This window comes from Chrysochloris asiatica, unplaced genomic scaffold (assembly GCF_000296735.1).
Source record: "Chrysochloris asiatica unplaced genomic scaffold, ChrAsi1.0 scaffold00379, whole genome shotgun sequence".
NCBI lineage: Eukaryota > Metazoa > Chordata > Mammalia > Afrosoricida > Chrysochloridae > Chrysochloris > Chrysochloris asiatica.
The window spans coordinates 911,820-931,959 of NW_006408897.1; the positions used below are offsets into that span (position 1 = coordinate 911,820).

The 20,140-nt window shown below is 46.5% G+C and overlaps 1 protein-coding gene across 1 annotated transcript in view; it reads left to right on the top strand.

Annotated features, from left to right (window-relative positions):
- The window catches only part of LHX4 (LIM homeobox 4), a 48,172-nt gene extending 28,722 nt beyond the window's left edge, over positions 1-19,450 (top strand). Inside the window, exons 3-6 of the mRNA XM_006876427.1 lie at positions 11,653-11,855; positions 15,876-16,030; positions 16,313-16,484; positions 18,633-19,450. Of these exons, the coding sequence (XP_006876489.1) occupies positions 11,653-11,855; positions 15,876-16,030; positions 16,313-16,484; positions 18,633-19,027 (925 nt within the window). The 3' untranslated portion in view covers positions 19,028-19,450. The remainder of the gene's footprint in view (positions 1-11,652; positions 11,856-15,875; positions 16,031-16,312; positions 16,485-18,632) is intronic.
- The last annotated feature ends 690 nt before the right edge of the window (positions 19,451-20,140 follow it).

Genomic DNA, 20,140 nt, shown 5'->3' on the forward strand with positions numbered 1-20,140 from the left:
AACTGCTCCATAGGGTTGTTTTTTTTTTTGCATATAATCTTTATGGGACCAGGTAGTCAGGTCTTTCTCCTATGGAGACCACCTGAGTGAGTTTGAACCACCAACATATGGTTAGCAGTCCAACACTTAACTCTTTGCACTACCGGGGCTCCTTAAACATTATATAAAACCACAACTCCCACTGTGCCCTCCCTTCAAAAAAAAAGAAGGAAAAAAAACCCCAGAGCACAGTGCTGTTGTTATTGCTGTTGCTAAGTGCCGTCAAGCGGTTTGTACTCATACCGACCCTATGTAGGGTTTCCGAGGAGCGGCTGGTAGGTTTGAACTGACAACTTTGTGGTTCACAGTCCAGTGCTGATCCTACAGCGCCACAACAGGAATCACTATGGGGTAGTTTAAATGGAGCTAGGAGGCTTATGTGTGAGCGTGCGTTGCGTGTGTGACTGTGTCCCCACCCTGCAAAACCCAACCATTTCCTGGTGTCAGGAATAGTTGAGCTCCAAAAATGGCGTCCGGCTATGTGTGGAGAAGGCTGCCAGTTTGGGCAGAATTTGATGCTTCTGTGGCATGGCCGTGGCCCTAGAGTGGGCAGTGATATATGTTGGAAATATTGGTACATACAGTAACAGTAAATATCAGCAACTTACCTGTCAAGTGTGGTGATAGATAAAAGAAATACATGTAGGGAAGTGTCAGCTGAGAAAAAAATATATGGCCTGCAGTAAATCACCACCAAGCAATTAAAGCATAAAATCAGGTTGTGCAGTATACTGTTTCCTTGGATGGAGCACCACGTTATGGTAGCTCTCCCACACAGGGACGCTGACAGGGTCATAGGCTGGCCCCCACTAACTGTCTTCCAATGGAAGGCCTACGTCTGTGCCAAGAGTAGGAGAGGCATCATTGAGGAAGAACACTGGGTTCAAATCCTAGCTCAATCATTAAGGGCTGTGAGGGCTTGGGCTGGTCACTTAACTTCTCTGAACTACTGTTTCCTTGTCTACAAAATAGTGGAACATATGTTAGCACATACTATAGAAGCAAGTCATTTATTTATTCAGCAAATATTCGTTGAACATATATCATGGACCAGACACTGAATTTACCAGTGAACAAAACAGATAAAGTCCCTGCCATCACAGAGCTTGCTTTCTAGACAGTAAGAAAGGCAATAAACAATACCAACCAACCAACAAACACCAACATAAAGTTCATCTGCCAGCTAGTTTCCACTCATGGTGACCCTATATACTTCAGAGTACAACTGTGCTCTACAGGGTTTTTTGTTTTCTAACTTTTTATTACGAATTAAAAAAATTTTTTTTTTTAAATTATGAATTGGGAGTTCTGGTGGGGCACTGTAGGATAAGCACTGGACCATAAGGTTGGCAATTCAAACTCAATAGCCTCTTCTCGGAAACCCTATACAGGGCTGCTATGGGTCGGAATTGACTTGATGACACTCAACAACAGCATGAATTGAGTGAAGGTTTACAGATAAGATCATCAGTTTTACATTCAACAAATCCTACACTTTGTTTCATCTCAGTGTTTGCAATTCCCTCCATGCAGCAACAGTTATCCCACTTCCTCTCTGTGGTTCCTACCTCCATTTCACCCTCCTTCCCATTCCTTCTCAACTTTGTCCTTCAGTACAGGTTTCACTCTTGATTTTGAATGATTGAACATATATTACAATGGTTGTTGGCCCCCCTATATACCTATTTACTGCTTGGCTGCCATGAGGGTGAGTTCCTTTCCATACCTGAAGGGTGATCGAGGGCCATAGTCTCTGGTTTCTCCAGTCTCTTTCTGACCAGCAAGCCCAGACTTTCTTCTTCTTTTTTTTATGACTTTGCATTTTGTTTCATATTTTCTTCCATTCTATTTGGGACCCTCTAATGTGATTCCTTTCAGAGTAGTTGGCAGTGGTAGCCAGGCACCATCTAGTTCTTCTGGTCTCAGAGTCGCCTCCACAGAATTTTTGATGGTTGATTTTTCTGAAGCAGATCGCCAGGGCTTTCTTCCAAGATGATTCTGGGTAGAGCTAAGCTTTCAGTTGTAGGTCAAGCACAGTAACCATTTGTGTCATCCTGGGACTCCACAAATAAATACATAGTACATATATTGGAGATGAATGCTCTGGAGAGGGAAAGAAAGTGCTGGGAGGGGCCACAGAAGGCATCTCCAAGAAGGTGACATTTGAGCAGAGAGCTATAGGACATGCAGGGAATCTTGCAGGTATCTGAAAAAAAGAGTGCCCAAGTAGAAGAACCTGGAGGAGGCCAGTGTGGCTGGGAGCCAAATGGTTTACAAACAGTCTTGTAATTCATTAAAGCAACCTTGATTTCACTCTGAGTGACATGGGGGCACTGGAAGGTTCTGAAGGGTTGTGAGAGGTCTGACTTCAGTTGTAATAGGATCGTTTTGGCTAACTGTGTGGAGGATAGACTGTGAAGGGTCAGGACTAATGCCAGGAGACTGCTGTAGACTATGGTTGCTTGGATGAGGGTGGTTGCAGTGGAGAGGGTGAGAAGCGGTCTTATTTGGGGCACAGTCAGTCAATAGTATTTGTTGGCAGATCTGATGGGGCATGAGAGAGACAAAAAGGAGTCAGGAGATGCCAAGAAATTTTTGGCCTGAGCTATTGAAAGGGTAAAATGGTCATCCAAGACCACAGCAGTAGATTCAAGGTCAGAAGTGAGGCTCTAGGCATACACATGAAGGTGCTATGGAGACCGTGGTTGCAACAGTGTGGAGTTTGGGGAGAAGTCTGGGCTGGAGTTAGAAGTGCAATCACTGGAGAGTGGTGGAGGTCAACAGAACTCTGGGAGATGGATGTGAGCTGCCAATAGGGGTAGCAGAGCCAGGGAGCTGCTCCGGAGACCAAGTGATCAAAGTGGTCTAAGGAAGAAAGACAGAGGTCAGGGAAGATGAAAACTGACCACATAGCAACATCTGGGTCATGATGACCATGTCAAGTGATGTTCTGATTGCTTAGTGGGGCAGCATGTTTGGAGACGATTCCAGGGAAGACCAGAATCTACTAGTGTCGGGGCAACAGAGACCCTGGACACAGACCCTTCTTCTGAGGAGATTTGTTCTAAAGCCAGCAGAGAAATATGGAGGGAGGGAGATGTGTGGTCAAGGGAGGATTTTTTTTTTTTAAAGCATGGGAGAAATAATAGCATGCTTGTCTGCTGACGGGAATGATCTAGTAGCGAAGGAAAATTAATGATGTGGGAGACAAAGGGACAGTTGCTGGAGGAGTGTTCTTGATTAGGGGAGAAGGTGTGGACGCTGTGTCCAGGTCAAGGGCTGGCTTGAACAGGAGTATGGACAGAAGGCAGGCACAGTAACCCACACAGGGCAGATGGGATGGTCGGGGCAATGGAAGGTCTTTTCTGAGAGCATTTCTTTTCTCTGAAATTAAGAAGCAGGTCACCAGCTGAGGTTGAAGCTGAGGGGTTTTAGAGAGCAAAGATATCTTTGGAGGGTAGGTGAGAGAATGCATGAGGGAAGTTGATTATGCACTGGATTGAAAGATTAGATTGAATCACAAGATTGGTAGTTCAAACTCCTTGGACACCCTACACAGGGTTGCTATAAATTGGAACCGACTCGATGACACTTAACAACAACAAGTCCTCTTGAAGCCTAGTGGATTACAAGCTGGGCTTCTAACTGAAAGGTCAGCAGTTTGAATCTACTAGACGCTCTGAGGGAGAAGAGGCTTTCTGCTCCTGTAAAGATTTACAGCCTTGGAAACCCCTGTGCAGGGTCACTATGAGCACACAACCACCACCACACAGGCTCTCTTGAGGTGCAGGTCACAATTTTTTTTTTTTTTTTTTGTAAATTAAGTGAAAGTTTGCAGACAAGAATATCAGTCTTAAATTTAACAAATCACACACTTTGCTTCATCTCAATGATTGCACTCCCCTCCATGTAACAACAGTTATTCTGCTTCCTCCCTGTTGTGGTTGTTAAGTGCTGTGGAGTCAGTTCCAACTCATAAAAAGTGTTTCTGAGGAACTGCTGCTGTATTTGAACTGCTGACCTTATGGTTCACACTCCAGTGCTGATCCTACAGCACCACGCCAAGAGTCCCATGTATAAATATCTTCTTTCAAACTCTTATATATTTGTGGGATATATATATAAGGAGCTCTGGTAGCGTAGTGGTTACGAATCGGGCTGCGAACCTTAAGGTCAGCAGTTCGAAACTACCAGCCGCTCCGCGGGAGAAAGATGAGGCTTTCTACTCCCGTAAAGATTTACACCCTCGGAAACCCTGTACAGGGTCGCTATGGGTCGGAACCGACTCGACGGCACTTAACAACAACAACAACATATATATATATGTATATGTATATGTATATTTATATATCCCACTCTTCCTCCCATATTCATTCAGCCCATATCTCTGTCCATGTATCCACACAGAACACTGGTGTTCCAAGGTTGTTCATATATCACTATTTACCTCTGTCTCCTTTGTTGTTGTTGTTAAGTACTGTGGAATTGATTCTGGCTCACAGTGACCCTGCACAGGATTTCCGAGGCTATAAATCTTTACGGGAGCAGAAAGCCTCATCTTTCTCCTACAGAACGGCTGGTAGTTTTGAACTGCCGACCTTGAGGTTAGAAACCTACCTCGTAACCACTATATTACCAGAGCTCCTTTAGCCCTTGCACATCTCCTTGTGTCTTCACCTTTCTTCATCATTCCTCTGCCAACCTTCCTCTTGTTGTATATTGCCCTCCCCCATCTTGTATAAGCCCTCCCAGAAACCTGTGTTCACCTGTCTACCCTCTAGCCAGTGAATTACTCTCCCTTCCTTCCCATCCCTGGCAACCATCAGAGAATGTTTCTTTTAGTATGAAAACCTTTTATTGAGCATTGATAATTGTGGTTGCATACAATATTTGTCCTTCTGTGATTGACTTATTTCACTCAGCATAATGTCCTCTAGGTTCATCCATGCTATGAGGTATTTTGCAGATTCATCATTATTCTTCAACATTGCATGGTATTCTAGTGTGTATATGCACCATAGTTTTTTAATCCACTCTTCCATTGATGGCCATTTCGGCTGTCTCCATCTTTTTGCTATTATGAGTAGTGCTGTGGTGAACATGGATGTGCATACATCTATTCATGTCCTGGATCTTATTTTTTATGGAGATAGCCCAAGTAGAGATTGCTGGGTCATAAGGTACTTCTATTTCTAGCTTTCTGAGGAAATATTGCACCATTTTCCACAGTGATTGAACCATTTTACAGTCCCACCAGCACTGTAGGAGACTCCATCCATCTCATCACACCCTCACCAGAATTTGTTGTTTTCTCTTTTCTTTTTGAGCTTTGCTATTAATGCTGGTGTGAGATGATATCTCATTGTTGTTTTGATTTACTTCTCTGTATGGATAAGCACTTGACTGCAAGATCAGTTTGAACTGCAAAGTCAGCTGTTCAGATTCACCAGCCACTCCTCAGAAACCCTATACAGGGTCCCTATGGGTTGGAACTGACTCAACAGCACTAAACAACAGTGGCTGATGATCGGGAACATTTCTTCACATGTTTGTTGGCTACCTGAATGTGCTCTTTGGTGGAGTGTCTGTTCATATTCTGTGCCTATTGTTTAATTGGGCTACTTGTCTTTTTCTTGTAGAAGTGTTGTCATTCTCTATAAATTTTAAAGATTAGTCCTTGTCTAATATGCTGTTGCAAAAACAATTTCCCAGCCTATTGGCTCCCTTCATTCTTTTGATGCACTTAAGTGTCTAACTTTTAGGAGGTCCCAGTCTAGGCTTTACATTTAGGTCTTTAATCCACGTTGACTTCATTTTGTATATGGTGTGAGATATGGGTCTTGTTTCATTCTTCTGAAAATGGATTTCCATGTTTTTCCAGCACCATTTGTTGAAGAGACTATCTTTTCCCCATTTAATGTGTTTTCGTTCTTTGTCAAAGATCAGCTGACTGTATGTGAATGGATTTACTTTTGGGTTCTCAATTCTGTTTCACTGATCTATGCATCTTTCATTGTACCAGTACCAGGCTGTTTTGACCACTGTGATTGTGTAGTAAATTTTGAGATCAAAGGGTGAGAGGCCTCCAATTTGTTATTCTTCTTAAGCAGTGCTTTCCTTTCCATATAAAGTTAGTAATCATGTGTTTCATCTCTTTAACGAATGATGTTGGAATCTGGATTGGGATTGCATTATATCTATATATTGCTTTGGGTAGTGTTGACATTTTCACAATGTTAAGTCTTCCTATCCTTGAAGATGGTATATTCTTCCATTTTTGTAAGTCTCATTTGGCTTCTCTTAGTAGTGTTTTGTAATTTTCTTCGTATAAGTCTTTTGCTTCTCTGATTAGATTTATTCCTAAATATATAATCTTTTGTATTGATGTCTTTATTAGTCTGTAGAAATCTGATTGGTTTTTGTATGTTGATCTAGTACCCTGCCAGTTGGCTGAATCTTTCAATGAGTTCAAATAATTTTCTTGCTGAGTCTTTGGAATTTTCTGTGTATAGGATCATATCAGTAGATCACACATTTAAGGTGAGTCCAGTCAGCAAGATGGTGTGTCCCTCCCCGACACTCTTCAGGTATCCAGTGCTGGGACAGAGGCGGCTGAGGGTTGAGGGTGTCTGCAGGCAGGAAACTAGTAAGATGGACTGTGGAGTTGTTGCTGGATAAGGAGAGATGTCTGGCCATGAGGGGAGTGAGGGATGGTAAGAAGGACAGTCAGTGGACTGTCGGCTCTGGGAGGGTCACAGAGCTGTCAGCGAGGGAGTGAGCTGGAAGGATCGGAGGCAGTGGCCATGAGTGGAAACATAGGAAAAAAATCTTGGAAATGTTGCAGTTACTGATAACAACAAGGCCAAGGGTAGACCAAGGGAGTGGGTGGCTGAGAAGGCATATGGGTGGAGGTCATGGTCTTGGGGGAAGAGGCCCAAGACTTGAGCAAACAGGGGCAGGAAGGATTGTCTGTGTGGCTGTTGAAGTCACCAAGAATTATGACAGAAGGGCCGATGAATGATGGTGAGACTGGAGCTAAATTCCCCAAGGAATGTAGGATCTGGGGGCGGCCTCAAGGAGGGGTAGCAGGGGCTGTTTGCTGAGGGCCTGCTGGAGTAATGAGATTAAATATGCACAGCGCCAGAGAGGACAGGGCGCACGATGAGTGCCTGGCAGATGGACACTGCTTTTATCAGTAATGTTTCTGTGACCAAAGTATGGCACCTGGACCTGATCACAGGACAGAATATAAAACCAGGAATGCCCCAGAAAATCTGTGGTACAGGATTTAAGATCACCTGGTCCTAGAAGGTAGGTGCCTACAGGGCTCTTGTGCTGGGCCTGTCTGTTGCTCTCTTTCTGCAGGGACCAGACATCCTTAGGTTTGCCCCTGTGCTGTCCAACAGTCCAGCCATGCCAGTCAAGAACAACAGGGGTGGACAGATGGGTCCTCAGGATGACCACTGGAGTAGAGGGTGAGACCAAGGGCACATCTGCCCCCACTGTTGGGGTTTGAAGGTGGTCAGCAGGGCTAGTTAAGGATGTGGCTCTGAGGTGCACTGCAGGCTGAGAGCCTCATACCTTGTGGTTCAAAGTCAGGGGTCCCAAAGTCTACAGAGCTGGGGCTGCTGAGGTGTCAGGGTCCCTCTACCTCAGCCCCAGGTCCAGTGTACATGCTCCAAGGCTGACTTCTCAGTAGATGTTGGTTGACTCTGGCAGCCCTGTGAGCCAGCTGTGTTGTCAGGAGCCTTGAGTTCAAACCCTGGTCTCCACTGTTGTCAGTGTGAGCATTGACTGACCTCTTTAAGCCTCAGTTTCTCACCTGTTAAAAGGTACCATACCTGTCTTTCATGCCAAACATTCTGGAGCCGGACCCATCTGTGTGAGGCACATGATGGGATGGCTCTGGACTGCATGTTCTAGAGAGGGAGTGAACCATGGCCTCCTTTCAGTGAGGTCCAAATCCCTTCTTAGGAGCTGCAGTTGTCATGTTGAGTGCTATCTCTCCCAGGCTGCTTCAGGCACAAGTTTTGAGGAGCAGTCCATTCATTCATTTGATTGGTCAGTTTGTCAGTGCATCTTTGTTGCTTGCTTACTGTGTACTGGGCAGGGATAAGAGAGAGTTGCTAATGGTGCTGGTCAGAGGAGGATCATAACATGGGCCATCAACCCAGAGTCCTTCTTTGCATTTTCTTTGTCATGTTGGGCCAGTTCCAAATGCTTTCCTTGGGGAGTCCCCAGAGAACTGGCCAAGCAGTACAAACAAGATGGCTTGTCTTTCTGGGGAGTTAGAACAGTGGGGTTTGCCCCTGAGCAGACAGGGCCCTGCACACTGTAGGTGCTCAGCTATAGATGTTATGGGGAGTTCTGGTGTGGAGCTGTAGGTTAAGCACTGCAAAGACAGTTTGAACCGCAAGGCCAGCAGTTCAAATTCACCAGCCACTTCTTGGAAATGCTATACAGGGTCACTATGAGTTGGAACCGACTCCATGACACTTAACAACCACTTTGCCTAGAAAATCCCTACCTTCAAGTTTGGTCAGGTCAGCTGGACTCCTGGTTCTTGGTGTAGCAGCCCAGCCCGTACTTTTACCTTGTTCTGGACAAGGGGATTTGAACCATGGCCTTGTGTCTTACTACTGCCCCTCACAGGACAAGGCATGCAGCTTTCTAAGCTGTGACTGGACAGTTGGAGATCTGGGAAGTCGATACAGTGTCTTCATCACACACATACCCCCACAGGACGGTACATTATCGGGGACCCACTGACTCTGACCGGAGTGGAGTGGGGTGGTGGGTGCCCTGAAGGACTGTGCTGTGTGCAGGGGAGCCCTGTGGATGGACCCTTTGGTGAGGGTCCCCGTTGGCTATGTTCCAGGGCAGAAAGGTAATGAGAAGCCACTTCCACTTACCATCGGTATAAATCCCACAATCAGGAAAATTGCTTCAATTGCTAAAAAACGCTGGTGGGAAAGTCCATTTATTTTTCATTTTTCTTGTGCACTTGCCACCCTCATGCATGAATCACTGTCGGGATGTAGATTAAATTTATACTCCCGTTATCTTTCATGTCTCTGGTGCTCTGGTGTCAACTGGGCCTCTGGTTTCTGAAAGCCGTGGCCTGCTTTTTAGTGGTGATGGAGAGGTGGCTTCTCCCTGGGAGGGGCAGCTGAATGAAGGGTCCTTGCTCTGTCCTGGGTCCCTCACCCCCGAAGTCCTTCCTGCTCTCCCTATCTTCTCCCCTGAAGTTGGTCACAAAGATAGGACTTTCTTTGGGGAAAGGAGGAGTTCTCAGGAGTTGCTTCTGCTCCAGCCTCTGCAGCAAAGAATTTAGCCAAAGGCCCTTAATTCTTGGTGGTTTATTTGGGAGGGTTTGCAATGCAGGAAGGCATGCTTTCATTTTTAATGCCTGCTTTGTGAAGTGGCCTAACTCAAAATAAAAAGTGCAGGTATTTTGAAAACATAAACTAGTAACAATACACACACACACGCCCCCCCCCACACACCTGCCTTTCATCTTCAGCATGGTCCATGTGGTTGGACAGCATTTGGGAAGAAGGTGTTTCTCACCTGTACGTTATCTACCATTTGTCCTTCATCCTTAGGTGTGCCTATCCTCTAAGAGCATGGTTTTGACTCACTGATTGATTTATTCAACAAATATTTTGAACTCTATTTTTCTGGGTCCTAGACCATTCTGAAAATTGCTGCAAGTCCAGACCCCCACCCCACCCGATGCACAATTTGGAACGATTCTGGAGGTGGGGGGCTTACAGATCCCTCCCAGCCCATGGTGAACATCAGGCTGAGAACTCTTGCTCCACAGAGACCTGGCCCACATGCTCTCCCCTCAAAACTAAGAGGCAGTTCAGAAATTCAAAAGTCTGCAGTCCCTCCAAGTCCAGTATTTTAGCCCTTCATTCTCCAACACCCAGAAGATCAGTCCCCTGGACCACACTCCTAGCTCTTTTGGGGTTGCTCACCTAGATTTAGAGAACCGCCCCCGCACTTCTCTGTGACCTGTGACAAGGGGCTGCTTCGGAAGCCTCACTGGCCACGCCTGCTCCAGGCCCCCGCAGCCCCCTTAGCAGGTATCATTATGGCATAAGAGACCCATCATTCTGCATTAATCTGGGATTCATCATGATGGCTGTGACCATAATGAATTTATTTGGTATTAATGTGGATGAAATATGTACTGTCCTTTCAGGGGAAATCAGGCTGCCTATAAGCATTAGTTAAAAGGACCATTAAAATCAAACCTTCCCCAGATCCATTAGGCGAAGTCTTTCATCCTGAAGAAGATAAAGTTCTGCTGTGTGAAATGTCATGAATAATTAGGTTGATTGCTGTTTTAAACTCTGCCCCTGCTTCCCCTAACCCCTCCCGCTCCTTTCTGAAGTGGGGGAAGGCTCACCTGCCACCAAGAAGCACCCCTTACCCTGCTCTGGTCCACACTGGCCCGGACAGTTCTGTGTAGCCTTCTACAACCACTGGTGTGGCTCAGAATGGGGAGAGGAGACTTCAGAGAACCCACTGGACTCTATTTTAAATGTGTCCATTTCTCTTCCCTTTCCAGCCCCAACTTCAGCACAGGGTAGCCGTTGGGGGCTTCTTCCTTCCTCAGTGAAGCCCAGGGAGAGGTCTGAAGTGGCATTTTCCACAGAGGTCTGCAGACACCCTGCCCCAGCATGTCATCCAATCTATAGCCATTTGGTCCATTCAAACAATAGCAACCCCTATGTAGAGTTTCAGAGGTTTCATGGGAGCAGACAGCCTCATTTTTCTCCTGTGGAGTGGCTGGTGGTTTGGAACTCTGACCTTGCAATTAGCAGCCCAATGCCTACCCCACAGCGCCACCAGGGCTCCTCAACATATTACAGGGGTTTGAAAATGCAAATTTCTGGGCACAGCACAGCCCACACATCTGAGAGGCTGTGCCCAGGAAGGAGGTGGGCACTGGCACGGAGGAAGGGCCAGGCTGCAGGGAGCCTTGGGTGCTGCCGAAGTGCATTTTCTTAGGACCTCCAGTGTGGACTTGGCAAGCTTCCTCCTTGCTGGGGAGCCGGGGAGGCAGGTTTTGCTGGATACACAGTGGCCCTGGGAGACCAGTCCTCTTGGCCTCACCATGAAGGTAAGGAAACCAGGAGGCTGAGCTGCTAGAGGGGGGACTTAGAAACTCCTCCTGCTGCTCAGGTTAATTGTGGGCTGTTATTCAGGCCTGAAGACTCCTGATGTGGCACTGTAGGATAAGCATTGCACTGTTAACCACAAGGTTGGCGGTTAAAACCAACTAACCCTTCCTCAGAAAACCTATAAAAAACCGACTCAACAGCACTTAACAACAACATTCAAGCAGTATGGAGCCCTGGGATGTCAGCCTTGGAAGAGGCCTTGGAGACTTGGGTTCTGATCCACCCCCTTCATTTTGTGGTTGAAGGGTCCAGGACACAAAGCAGTGAAGCTAATTGGAGGTCCAGGAGGACTGTGGGAGGCTCCTGAAGCTGGGAGTTTACAAAAGGACTCACCCAGTGGTGGGTGGGAGAGGGGTGGGGGTGTGCTCAGGGAGCCAGGCACCCATGTGTCCTAATCCTTCTCTGCTGTCCCCGACAGGCGCTTCGGCACAAAATGCACAGCCTGCCAGCAGGGCATCCCCCCAACCCAGGTGGTCCGCAAAGCCCAGGATTTCGTCTACCACCTGCACTGCTTCGCCTGCATCATCTGTAACCGGCAGCTCGCCACAGGGGATGAGTTCTACCTCATGGAGGATGGGAGACTGGTGTGCAAGGAGGACTATGAGACAGCCAAGCAAAATGGTAACCGGCATCACCCTGCGTGGCCACATTCCCACACACCCTTGGTTCTGGCTGTGCTCTTGGTCTGAGATACCTGGGGTCTGAGGTGCCTTGGGTTGGCTTTTCGGTTAGTAGTCAAGGGATTTAACCACTGTGCCACCAGAGGTCCGTATAAAGTATTATAAAAACTTGATTAATACAAACTAGTTTTTCACTTAATGAATGTTGTTTGATATAAGGGGTTTATGATGATGAAGAGGCGGGGCTGAGCTGGTTGGAGCCCTGGCCGGTGGTGGAGTCTTTCAGGGGCCTCGGCTCTGAAAACCTCTATTTGCCACACCCACAGCTAGCTCTGGCCTTCAGAAATGAACAGAGGCTTTTGGTCTGCTTCCTCCAGGGACCCAGAGCCTCTCCATGCCCAGCTTCCAAGGATCTTTGCCTTAATGTATTAATCTATATGGGTTACTTAAAACTCCCTCGATGCTGTTGCTTTTGAATCAATTATGATGTCACAGAAGATTAGGGTGTCTTGTCAGGGATAAACCATCAAAGCAGATAGACTTAGAGATACCAAGACGCCTTTGGAACTCTGATGCCCTTCTCAGGGAGAATAGGAATGTGGGGCCTCTCTTTGCGGGTTGCAGACCCTGCAAACTCACTATCCATCTGGCTGTGGGGGTCCAGGGGAGGGGAAGACAAACATAGGCTGGTGGAAACCTAGCTGGGTAGGCAAGGACACACATAGGCTAATCTTTTTTACTGAGGAATGTTTGTATCGTGGCAGACCTCTATAGGACAATGGCAAGACACAGGAATTGGCATCAGAGGTTAGATAGGCATCTCTGCTTGGCACTTTCTGACTTGGGGCCCTCTGGCTAGTTGTGTAACTGGCCGACTGCAGCCGTCAGTAGAGGATACTATCACCTGCTATACTGAACTGTTTCTGCAGCCTAAATAGAATAAACACACTCACGCGTATAAAAAAACCACCGAGTCGATCATGACTCACAGCAACCCTGTATAGGGTTTCTGAGGCTATAAATCTTTCCTGGCGCAGAAAGCCTCATCCTTCTTCCACAGAGCACCTGGTGGGTTTGAACTGATGCACTTGTGGTTAACAGTTCAGTGCTTAGTCTACAGTGCCACCAGGACTCCTACATACTCCCCCCATATATATATATATATATATATATATATGCAAGTTGGTGTAAAGTAAAGTTGGCCCTGACTTACAAGCTGTTCCATGTGTGTCAAAGTATAGCATGTTTATGTAATGGGAAAGAAATGCAAACCAAGAGGTGAGGCTGCTTTAGATTTTAAAGAGATGAGTTTCCTCCTGCCTCTTGCTGCCATTGTTCATTCCTGTACAATCCAGTCCACTCTAATACAGAGAGGAAATTTCATCTGCTGTGGTATATTGGCTTCCTTATTTAAGGTTGTTTTTATTCCTCTTTGGGAGTTTCTCAGCGGTACCAATGATTAATACACTTGGCTGCCGACTGAAAGGTTGGAGGTTCAAATCCACCCAGAGGAGCCTCAAAGAAATGGTTGGTGATCTTTGTTGTTGTGTGTGCCATTGAGTCAATTCAGATACATCATGACCCTGAAACTCTAAATCTTTATGGGAGAAGAAAATCTCATCCTTCTCCTATGGAACAGCTGGTGAATTTGAACTACTGACCTTGTGGTTTGAGGTTCAGTGCTTATTCCACAGCGCCACACCAGGGCTCACGTGGTGAACTCTTTCTGAAGAATCCACCATGGAAAACCCTGGAGCACAGTTCTACTCTGACACACATGGGTTGTCATGTGTCTGAATCCACTTGAAAGTAACTGGTTAGTAACCTCCCTTGAGCTAGCTAATGGAACTCAGAGCAGTGCTTTGTGCTCTAGTATGAATGTTTTTGTTAGTTTGTTACATATCCCTGGGTATTTGCATTTTTCAATATAATGAGGAACAAGTTCTGGGAGACCCTGCATAATTCAAAACTCACATTCGAAGACTCATTTTCCCTTAGGAACTGAAGTAAAAAGTTGTGGAGGTAGGGGAGGTAATCTGGAAACACGTAAGTCCATAACTGGTGAAATGTATCTTTACCTTAACGTTACTTCTTATTTTCTCACCATGATCTCTAAGACCTCACAGGATGCTCTCTCCTAAATTATCAGCTGGGTCTATCATGGTCTTGCTTGGCTTTCTTCACAGCATTTTATCACATTTAACTTCCGGACCAAAGTTATTGATTTTTGGATACATTTTTCAGCATGAACATTACCACCATACTTAATGAATACTTGGATGACATTGTTATAGGATATAAAAAAGATTTTAAATTATAATAACAGTGAATGTTAAAATAACAGCATCATTGTCCCCATAATTGCAAGAAGAAAACTGCGCATGTAAATAGCAGTACAGAACTTGTGACAACAATTTCTCATTCACTAGACCAGCCTACTTTGAAATTAAGTGAATCGTCATGAATGAAAAGTTATTGTTGTTAAATGCCATCGAGTTGGTTCTCTTATCAACTCTGTATAGGGTTTCTGAGGAGAGGCTAGTGGGTTTGAACCGCCGACTTTGTGGTTAGCAGTCCAGTGCTGATTCTACAGAGCCACACCAGGACTGGTCTCATTATTTCAAATTGTATGAAAAAGTAATGCTGTCTGTATTATTATTTTTTTTTTTTTAAATGCACAATTTCAAGTTTGTATAATTTTTATTTGTGTTCAACATATCATGCTGCCATCTATAACTATAGGAAGAAGGGATTTAAAGTAGATAATTTTGGAGGGTTCCTGGCCTTTAAAGAGCCCTGGTGGAGCAGTAGTTAAAGCACTTGGCTGATAATGATAAGGTTAGCAGTTCAAACCTACTGTGTGCTCTGTTTGAGAAAGATGTGGCAGCCTTGGAAACCCTACAAAGTAGTTCTCCTCTGTCCTCTAGGGGCGCTGTGAGTCACAGTGGACTCCGCAGCTCTGGGTTTGGGTTCTATCCTTTGGGATTAGAACCTAAACGTGCAGTCTCCTGGGGTTTGGGACTGAATGCAGAAGTAACACTGGCTCTCCTCTTTGGTCAAGAAAATGACTCAAGGAGAAGGGGAACTGTGGGGGCCTTGGCCACACTGCTGTGGTGTGGGTAGGGTCCCCTCGGCTCAATGTCTAGAATGTGCTCCTTCCCGGAGGCAGGTGGAATTGCTCCCCAACTTTCAGAGGGTGAAGTCCAAGTCATTTGCCCAAGTCACTCAGCTCAGTAGGATGGTGGCAATGCCAGTCTTGAACCAGGATCGTCTGACTTCAAACGAAACCTCTTAAGAGTTGTTAGAAAAAGTGCTTAGACCAACACCAGGCACAAAGTAGTGCTCAGTGAATATGAGCTGTTGTCATTGTTGTTTCTAAAAGAGGGATTTCTTCAATGGAAAGAGAGGAGAAAAGAAAGGGAGGGATGTAAGGAACACAGAGAACTAGGAAAGGTAAGAGCAAGCGAGAGACCCTGGCCTCTTTGCTGCCTCCAGCACTGTGCAGAGAGGAACCCTGAGTGAGAGCAAGCTGGCCGACCTTTCACTAACAGAACTTAGACTTTGTGTTCATCAGTCAGTGGATCACTCTGAACATGCTTCAGACCAGGGTTTTAAGATTTTTTAAAAAAAAAAACTATGATTCACAGTAAGCAACTCACTTTACATTTTGACTTAGTACTCATTCATACAAGAAAACGAAACAAGTTTCCAGAAACAGTACTTGCCGGATGGCTATTCTATTCTAATTCTATCCTATCTTAGCCTATCCTAGCCATCTTATTTCATTTATTAGCTTTCGGCCCCTAAATTGATTTAGAAACCCACTAGTGGCATAGCTTATAAACATTTCTTAGCAGTGAATGCATATGAATACTTGTGAACCAAGGGTGTCAAAGTCAACATGGCTGTGGGCCCGGCTGAAGGAAATGGAGTCTCCTGATGAGCAAGAAACTTGAGAAATGGAAGGGAAGGAGGGAGATGGGGAGAGGCTGAAGCAGATAAGAAATGGTTTTCATTGCAGATGACTCAGAGGCTGGAGCTAAACGGCCTCGGACCACCATCACAGCGAAGCAGCTGGAGACATTGAAGAATGCTTACAAGAACTCCCCTAAACCTGCCCGGCATGTGAGGGAACAACTCTCCTCAGAGACAGGCCTGGACATGAGGGTGGTGCAGGTGAGACCCAGCTGTCACGCCCCCAGGACTGCCTACTGCTGGGGCCTGGGGCAGAGGTGGCAGATGTCCTGAGCTGAGCCAGTTGTGACATGGTCCTGTGGGGAGCCGGGTGAATTTGGCACATCTGGAGACAGAGCTTTGTGCCCGGCAGAGGGAGCAGCAGCCACACCACAATGGTCCTGTTCTTTACAGAAGCTTCAGTGTGTTTCCAAACACCTGTCCTGGGAGATTCTGGAATGTTCGTGGACAGTCCCTGAGTGTGTCTCTTTGCTTGTGTGGCAGGTTTGGTTTCAGAACCGAAGAGCCAAGGAGAAACGACTGAAGAAGGATGCAGGGCGGCATCGCTGGGGGCAATTCTACAAGAGTGTCAAGAGGAGCCGAGGAGGCAGCAAGCAGGAGAAGGAGAGCTCTGCTGAGGACTGTGGGGTTAGTGACAGTGAGCTGAGCTTCCGAGGTGAGCAGGGCTGGAGGGGCGAGGTGGAGGCCTTAGGACAGTCAAACAGTAGTCAGGCAAACAGTAATCCCTGGCACCAAGAGGGCTCTTATGAGGCCTTGGCAAGTCCCTCTTGAATAGTGGAGTTTGCCCATGACTTGCAGTAAAGGGTAGGGGGCAAGGTTCGTGGCCCTTTAAGATGGGACAAGGAGTAGAGAACCAGAAAGCATTGCTACTAAGATGTGAACCCTGGTTTCCTGGGACCTGGCCAGGCCCTGACCCGTGGGCCCAAGACCTCCCCTCCTTTCCTGCTAACTGGGTGCTCTCTCCCTCACCCCTGCCCCCATGCACTATGAATTGATAGCTGGCTCTCAGCGTTGTGCCCCGTCCCTCTTCCACATTTCTCTCCTGTGCTGAAACCCCTAGGCCCACCCCTTCCTCCTGCCCTAGTGGGGAAGACATGCTCAACAGGCGCTTTTCCTGGGAAATCAGTACTGTGAGTGCATGTGCCATGGGAACCAGCCTCATTCAGAAATCCCTTCCCTGACTGCTCACTCCATCCTCTCCCCATACACAAGCTTTGCAGCATGTGCTATTTCAAATCTGTGCACAGTAAAATTGCAGAGGACTGCATGTGTGGGTCCTCGGGTTTGTTTGTAAGTAGCCATACCAGAGAAGAATCCTCAAATGTGGAAAGTCTTCTGTGTGGGAGGAAAGAGTAGTTGCGCTAGTGATCAGAAACTTGGTTTCTGGCTGTGGCTCTGTCAAATCAGTGCCTTTCTTTTGAGCCTCAGTTTCCTCATCTGTAAATGGGGAATAACTACCTTCTAGCTCATCTACTGTGGGGCTCAATGAAGAAGACAACTGATTATGGATGTACTTGGGGAAAGCTAAGCACAGTTTTACACATCAAAGGCATGGCTGTCCTCACACCTGAGTCTGGGATTCCCGCAGACGACTTTGGTCCACAGGGCGTGGCAGAAGCGAAAGGCTTTGCCTTTTGACCTCTTGCCAGTGGAGCTGAGCCTTTAAAGAGAATGGGCTCCCCCTTTCCTTGTTTTCCTTTTCAGAGGTAGATGGGGGCAGGACTCAGAAGGGATGAGGTGCTGGGGTCTAGCCTGGGAAAGATGCTATGTAGGAACTACAGTAGCCAGCACAGTGCTCAGAGAAGCTTGTAGCTCAGCTTGCCTTGATTTTTGACACCTAAAACAGCTCTGGTAGCATAATGATTAAGCACTTGGCTGTTAACCAGAAGGTTGGTGGTTGGAACCCACCAGCAGCTTCATGGGAGAAAGACCTGACCATCTGCTTCCATAAAGATTACAGTTTTACTCCGTCACATGGGGTCTCTATGAGTTGAAATCAACCAATGGCACACTACAACAAAATGGCTCACCTATTGGAGAAATGAATTCTTTCAAGTAGCAAAAGATTCTATTGTTGTTAAGTGCCATTGAGTCAGTTCCAACTCAGGGTTTCTGAGGAACATCTGGTGGGTTTGAACCACCAACCTTGTAGTTAGCAGTCCAGTGCTTATCTAATGCCACACCAGTACTCCAAGATTTTATTAGAGTCCCTTGAATAAAATTCTTCAAGAAACAAGAACATCCATTTGCCATAAATCACATCAGTATTTTGTCCCCTGTGCAGTTTATTTGATACAAGGCGAAACCAAGACTTTTGGTGTTGAATCTCTTTTCCAGGTAGACTGGAATGATTCTGTACACAAATCTAACAGTGGTCCTCAACTGCTTATCACATAGACTGCTTGTTTCCCAACCAACTCAACCAAGTACTTTTCTAAGCTTCCAGAATAAATGTTGTTGGCACCTAGTTTCCTATTGTGATGTGCGTAGCATGTGACCCACAAAACCTCAGTTAGTCATACTCCTTAGTGTAGCCATAGAATCTCAGGGACTTGCCCCACGTAGGACCAATCAGCTCACCACACTTGTCCAGTCTTCAGGGACCTAGGATTTTCATCTTGGCAGGTGTTTCTTCTCTTTCCCCTTGGCACAGGTCAGCCTCTAATGCTGATGTCTGGCCTATGCTTGGTGGGAAGGCAGCTGACCTTCTTGGGCTTCTCTCCTGGTGTTCCTAGGTTGTGAAGAGCAAGGGACCACTGGGGTCCTGGCGACTGACAATAAATCTCCATTCTTTTGTCCACAGAGGATCAGATTCTCTCAGAACTTGGCCACACCAATAGGATTTATGGCAACATGGGGGACGTTACAGGTGGACAGTTAATGAACGGGAGCTTCTCCATGGATGGGACAGGACAATCCTATCAGGACTTGAGGGATGGGAGCCCCTATGGGATCCCCCAGTCTCCATCTTCCATATCGTCCCTGCCATCCCACGCTCCTTTGCTCAATGGGCTGGATTACACGGTGGACAGTAACTTGGGCCTCATTGCGCATGCAGGGCAGGGAGTGAGCCAGACGCTGAGAGCCATGGCTGGGGGACCCACCTCTGACATCTCCACAGGAAGCAGTGTAGGCTATCCCGACTTTCCAACCAGCCCAGCCTCTTGGCTCGATGAGATGGATCATCCTCCTTTTTAAACATCTCTCCTCCCTACCCTTCCTCTGGCCTGAGAGAATACCTACAAGGATCAAAAGAGACTTGACTTTTAAGGATCTAATATGCACCGATGTGAATTTCCATTATTTTCAATGGAAGTCATCTACTGACTCCTAGAAAGTTCGGAGACCATTCTAGGGCTCCGTTTTCTTGGGGGAGGTGGTGGGAGAGCAGCCCCCTCTCAGAATGCAGCACAGCGATATGTAGCCTAAAGCTCTAGGGAACGCTGGCTTGTTGGCTCTCTCCCCTCCTGTCTTGCTTAGAGGCTTTGGCTGCTCAGTGCTTTGGTGGCATGAGGTGACTGGGACAGGCCACTGTGGCCTCTAGGAACTCTGCTCTGACAGGTGGATTTCACACAATGCCTCCCAAATCACCTCTCTCACCAGAGCAGAGATTCCTGAGGTCATGGCATAGTGCTCCTCAGTGGCTTCTGAACCACGCTATTAAATTCTTAATTTAAAAAAAAAAAAAATCTGTGATTCAAGGTCAGTGAAAATACAGATGGCCACATTTGATATTAAAAACGTGTCCCTCCTGGTTTTTTGTTTTTTTTTTTTCCATGAAAATATGACTTCATCCGCAAACTGGAGTACAAACCTGAGAGTACTTGTCAGTTTGTGGTGTTTAAGAAATCTCACATATGTCACTGGATCCCTGATGGTCAGAAGGTTTCTCCCTGCAGATGACTCCGAGGCTGAGGCTGAGTAGCCCTGGGCATCATCATGGCCACTGTGTGCCGTGTCTCCTCTGTGCACAATGTGCCTTTTTAATTTGCTCATCTCACTTATTCCACAAGACAGGCTGTGGGTTACAAAATGTTCAAAGCTAAAATATGGAGCGAACAGAACGACAATCAGTGAAGACATTTGTAGACATGTGGATTCCATAAGCATAGTCTGTTTATCCATATTGGCTAGTCTCCCAGAGTTCCATCCTTCTAGGGAGAATTGATAGTTGAGAGGCTGTGTTGGAGGGAGTTGATACGGATGAGCTTGCAAGGCTACCCTCGCTCGCAGCGAGACCTCCCTCCCCAACAAAAGCTTTCTCTGCTTTGCTAGCTGGCTCAGTTGAAGGGCAGTCATAGTCTCTTGCAG